The sequence below is a fragment of the Medicago sativa genome, chromosome 7 (genome assembly GCF_051527215.1).
Source record: "Medicago sativa cultivar Bolivia chromosome 7, Bolivia_mono, whole genome shotgun sequence".
In the NCBI taxonomy this organism is placed as follows: domain Eukaryota; kingdom Viridiplantae; phylum Streptophyta; class Magnoliopsida; order Fabales; family Fabaceae; genus Medicago; species Medicago sativa.
The window spans coordinates 54258699-54264877 of record NC_140755.1 but is presented as its reverse complement, the minus strand read 5'-3'; the positions used below and the strand labels follow the sequence as shown (position 1 = coordinate 54264877).

Below are 6179 nucleotides of genomic sequence, written 5' to 3'. Positions count from 1 at the left end.
GAGACAAATACCAAAACCTATGAAGGAAAACAAAATCAACTAGACCTAAAGAAAGGAAGACTCTACCTACGGTTAAAGTCTTGTAAAATGAAATTAGGTGAAAGAGTCCAACAAATGTAATTTATCAAGACAACTATTTCCTTCTTTGTGAATATGAAAAATAACAAAATCCATCCGATTACATTTATGCAACTAATTCTACTATCTATTTTTAAGTCTCCTCAAAATTGTCTTAGATTTTTGAAAACTCTTCACTACAAACAATGAGTCACATTAAAGCATGATTAATTAGTTTATGTCTTTTTTTTCAAAAACATGATTAATTAGTTTGTGTATATACACTAATGGATTATTAGAAATTAAGCATAAATTGCATAAAAATTAAAATATTTAAAAAATAATTGTTACGACAACACAATTATTATACATTTTTGTCATATAACTATTTTTATAATGTATTTACTTTATCGTCTTATTCTTTCATTTCATTTTCAAAAAAGGGAAAACACCAAAAGTTAGACATCACCCTTACCCTTTGTGATTGATATTGCATGGAAAAGACAAAGCATGCATGTTGTTGTCTATACCTTGAGTTCATAGCAACCATTTAATTTATGTTGGTTAAAACACTAAACAAGACCATGAAAGGCCATATATATACGATAAACAGATAGAACCCAAAAATATTTCTACTTTTTATTCTGATATTATTTTTGGTTGAAAATTTTGGCTCATTTGTGATGATTTTTAATGATTCGTACAGAAAAGAATAATAATGACATCTTGTTTTTTGTTTTTATGTATCTTAGATAAATATTTAAAAATAACAAGTACAATAAAAAAGAGAAATTTCACAATTAATTGTACTTGTTTTTCTGTTCAAAATATAAGTGATTGATTAAAAGTTCACAATAAAAAAGAGAAATTTTGGTATTTCACAATTAATTTCAAAATTTCACAATTAAACAGATGCTGAAATTTCACAATTAAGATAAAAAAGAAAAGAAATAGATGATATAAATAGATACTGTATCACATGCAAAATTTGTATTTTTCTGTTCAAAAAATACAGTTGTTGAAAAAATAACTATCAATTTTGATCGAACAATTTTTAGTACACAGTATTTTAAGTACAATTTTTTCTAAAAAGACTCTTTACAATTATTTTATGGAGAATGTTAAACGGTCAAAAGAATTAAGATTTTATTAAAAAATGGTGTAAATTACTTGATTAAGAGTAACAACTTATAATTTTAAAACAAATTTTTTATTTTTGAATTCTTTAACCAATGTTCCAGTGTTCCGGGGCAGCAGTTAATAAAACCATTATTTTATTTAACAAATTGAAATTCATCATGATGATGATTATATTTTTCTTTAACTAATTCTTAATTACTAATGAGGATGTGTCCATGCATGGATAACATCACATGGGAATTAATATCATAAAATCTAAGCCATGATTAAAAGGAAAGCAACAAAAGCAAGAGTAATAATTCCTTCAAAAAAAAAAAAGCAAGAGTAATAATGAAAGTTAAAGCATTAGTTGTTGGGATAAGGTATTACGAACAATGTTGGGTCCATAACCAACTTCACGGGCTCTATAGAAATCAACATGTTCTCAATTATAATATGTGGTTTGGTGAGTAACGTTAACCAAATGTTTAACGTTAAGCAAAAGTAGCACCTTTGTTGTCAATTTACTAATGTAAGGTCCCTCATATATATGACCAAGCCAATAGATTATCTCCACCTTCACTATAACTTCCGACAATTCAAGAAAATTCTCAATAGATAGTTGATAATTTTAATTTGAACTGTGTGAAGCTTTGCAACTCTACATTTAGATCTTTTAGTGTAATAGAGTACGTGAAATTATTGCTAAGAGTTATGATTGATTAGATTAGCATCATAGTGGAAGTGAGTATCATACAAAGGATTAGCTTTACTAACTTTTACACAAACACATTGTTAGTTTTTTTCCTTCTTCAAGTAGTCTAATAGTTAAATATTCACTTCTTTAAGATGAATAAGTGAGATGTTTGAGGTTCGAACCCCGATCCTTTATATAATATGCATTGTTGCTACATACTGAGTTAAGCTCACGGAGGCCAAAAACATGTATTTACATAGAGAGGAACAAACTTGTATTAATAGGAAAAATCACATTATTTGTGGTAATGAAAGATGAGTTGGGACTAAACTTTGATCTATATTCCATATAAGGCTCTTTTTGATAAAAATAGGGAATAGTTAATAAGCTATCTAATAGTTTATAATTGATAATTAGTGAATTGTAGCTGTAAAAAGAACTTATAGGGCAATAACTATGTTACCGTTATCAATTATATCAATATAGTTGTAATACCAACCACATGGCTAAGATTACCATTTTGAAATATAAGTGATTGATTAAAAGTACACATAATAAAGCATATGGATTTAAAATCAACATAAAGATTTTTGAGTTTTTCACAACTACATCGGGACCGTAACTATGTGGACAAACTAACTGTTGCATATGTTTGCAATTTAGTATTATTATCAATAAGCATAATGCAATATCATTTTTATTTGGTATAACCCTTTGATGTTAAGGGAAAAATGATTCTGAGTTTGGTCGGAAGGTAGATAAAATTTGACAATGATCGATGCAATAGAGATTTAAATTTAGATTCTTCAAAATGATTTATTTTTAACATATGTAAATTAACCACTTAAGGACGTATCCTACACCGTTTTTAGAAAAGATTAATGAAATTCAATAAGTTCCTTTTTTTTGCCTAGTCCCTCCCAAACAATTCAATGCGTATTGACATGGAAGACTGGTTTCCATGCTGAGAACAAATGATTAATTGCAATAATTGAACCGTGAAAAAAGGATTAATTAAAGGGTCTTGTTAACGAGTGTCCCAAGACACTCTTTAAGCATGCTAAATTAAGAAATTATTCTTTAAAAATGTCAAAATTTTCAATTTCCAATGCACTGATTACACAACCTTCCATAAAAAATTACTATTTAAGGCCCTTAACTAGTGCCTCGGGGGCACTAGTTAACATTTCCCTTAATTAAAAATCAAAAGCATATGTAGAGGAAACATATATATCCGGAAACCCAAGCATAGTAAAACTTTCACTAACATAATTATAGAGACTGAAAAATATGTACTCTAGTATTAGAACCTAAAACAAAACACTATGAAACCAAGCATTACACAAAATTACATATGATAAATAGTACCAAAAAAAGTGGAAAAAAAAATCCAATCAAGAGAAGGTATTGGAAAATCAGAATCAATCTATGAGATGCAAAGCTAAATCTGTTGACATGATTTATATGTGGATGGGTTGTTGCCTGTTTTGTCCATTGTTGTTGTATCCATCATAGGTTTTGTTGGAGTTTTTACGATTTCTCTTCAATACAACACTCCATGTGATTGCTTCCAACAACAAGGCGATTACGGCTAACGCAATAATCAATATAATGTAAGCTAATTTCCATTTCTCTTCGGGATTCAAGATATCAAAGCCTCGGAATATGTTGACAATTGCAAGGATAATTATAGCGTATCCAAAGGTATAGTGATAGATATTCCAGTAAAATCTATATTTGTGATCCTTGTTTGGCCTTAAGAACAACGCAAAAATCTGCAAAATACAATCGGGAAGGAAGAGCTTATCAAAACATAGAAAATGTTACTACAAGCAGCATTTTCAAAATTCAACCATGCTGTACTTTGGATTTGAATTTGGGTTTCGTGCATTCATCAATTTCACATATAATAAAAATTAGAAAATGTTGATTGTTACCTGTATAGTGGCAAGACAAAAGAGGGTAATTCCAATATTGCGATGACTACTGAATTGAATCCCTTCTGATTCACTTCCAAGTTTCAAGCCAGTTCCCCAACCAGCAACTCCAATAATATAAGCAGATAGTTGACAACCAATATGAATATAGAACCAAGCCGGATCCGCCGATGGAAAAATTTTCATATATCTTGCTATGATAACTCCAAGGGGAAACAAAATACCCCAACTCACTATATTTAGTACTCCATGAATCTGTTACCATTCAACAAAATCACACATTAATATGCTGTCAAAATACCCCAACTCTCTTTTTTTCAAAGAAAAAGAGGGTTTTAAAAAAAAATCAAAATTGAAACATAAAAAGAAAAAACCTATTTTCTAAAAATAACACAATAACACAAAATCTAGAGGCAAAAAGAGAACTAAAAACTCACATTTTTCTTCTTGGTGACAAAATCCAAAGAGGCATCATCATCATTCCCAAAATCTTTGGCTCCATTCAAGCTAAGTCTCCCTTTTGAATTTAGATTAGGTACATTAAAATCATGTGGAGCAATCATTCCCGCCGTTACAGAGGGGCCCACTTGCCAAACATGGTTAATGGCGGTAACATTAACCGGAACCTTAACGGTGGCGAAAATCTTCATTAAACCACCATCTTCCTCGGCTTTCATATCCCAAACATCAAAAGAAAGCTTCCCAGGAATAAAAACCTTGTACGATTTAAGGTTCAACGTTTTCATCGCCATCACCGTATTGTTTTTAAATGCCACAATCACCTGAGCCCCGACCATTCCTGTGGCGGTTGGGTTTATTCCCCAGGATATCCAACCGCCTGAAGTTGGCGGGGTCGCAACGAAGACCACCGAGAGGGTGGAGTTTGATGCGTCATGGGTGTAGTGGAGGAAGGAATTTAGTACGGGGAGGTCTATGCACTTTGGATAGACTTTTGTTCCCGTTAGTTTTTGAGTTGAACATGTGAGGGATGAAACTGTTGCTGAAAACATAGATAGAAGAAAAAAGAGAAATGAAATTGAAGTTAAAGCCATTGTTTTTAGGAAGGAAGAAAAACACCAGAGGAAGAAGTGAAAGAATGTAAACTATGTTGTTCTTTTTAAGTTGTTATACCAATGTGTGTGTGTGTGTGTTTTTTCCGTTTTTTGTGGCTTTAATAGAAGAATTATGATGAGTTGGTGAAGTTAATGATTATGAGGTTGAAATTGAAGGGAAAACTAAGGACATGTAATATGAGGATTCTGTGAGTGCTACATATAGAAAGAACGGGACAGAACATGATATACATACACATCATAACATCAACTTGCAAATATTATTGTTTTCCTTTTTTTCTTTTTAAGGTTTTTGCTTTTTATTTATCTGCTATTTTTTTTTTCAAGTATCTGATAGTCATTGATTATCTGTAATTCACACAGTAGACAATCTCGGTCATTGATTTAAGATCAGACGGCTAAAATCTATTAATGCGTCCTGCTGTCACAATATAAAGTCCACATTCAGATTTGAGAGATGGAGCTAGACTCTCATAATGCAACAAATCAAATTCTTTTTGAGAGATACTCATATTTTAGCGTCCAAGAGTTGGTGGAAACTCAACTAAAATAAAATTTGTTTATTGAATTAATAACATATTTTTGATAAATTCAGAGACTCAATTACAAATTATTTTAGTTCATGAACCTATTTAAAAAAATTTAAATAGTTCAAAGATATAGAGTGAGTTTGTTTTCAGGATGTCAAAATTTATTTTTGGAAAAATCCTATTACTTTGAGTTTATTTTTGGAAATAGCTTTCCTAAAAATCCTATTACTTTGAGTATTATTCCCATATATGTGTTTAGTTAGATTCTTGATATTCCTATTAACCTTTTTTTTTTTTGGTGGTGGTCGGGGTTTGAACCCCGGACCTTGCATATATTATGCATTGTTCATACCAACTGAGTTAAACTCACAAGGACATTTGTACTAACCCTTTTAAATTTTTATTTAGTTTCAAAATAAAAACAGAAATAAAAATAATAGAGAAAAACGGGTAGCTATTGTTCACCTTATTTGAAAATAGAATTTCCTCTCAATGTTCTCACTTCTTCTATGGCTCATAGGGTGATTATGTAAATCAATTGTTGAATTGTTTTATCAACAAGTAGGTTGATTCTATCAGCTTAAAATACATTGTTATGATTTAAGTAGCATTTCTATGCACAATGCTTGACATGCAGCATAAGAAGCTGCAACATACTCTACTTCACAAGATGACAAAACCACTATTTTCTGCTTCTTTGAACTCCATGAGATTGAGGCTGCACCATTATTGAAAAGATAGCTTGAATTGGTCTTCTTATTATCTT

The 6179-nt window shown here is 30.7% G+C and overlaps 1 protein-coding gene across 1 annotated transcript; it reads right to left on the bottom strand.

Moving 5' to 3' along the window:
* Nucleotides 1–3122: 3122 nt before the first annotated feature.
* On the bottom strand, nucleotides 3123–4955 carry LOC146906807 (cytochrome b561 and DOMON domain-containing protein At3g25290-like). The gene is made up of 3 exons (XM_085730394.1): nucleotides 4248–4955; nucleotides 3811–4065; nucleotides 3123–3648 (listed from the first exon to the last, which is right to left on the bottom strand). Exons 1-3 carry the CDS (start codon nucleotides 4860–4862, stop codon nucleotides 3334–3336), a joined length of 1185 nt encoding a protein of 394 aa, XP_085586520.1. The 5' UTR covers nucleotides 4863–4955; the 3' UTR covers nucleotides 3123–3333.
* Nucleotides 4956–6179: the final 1224 nt, after the last annotated feature.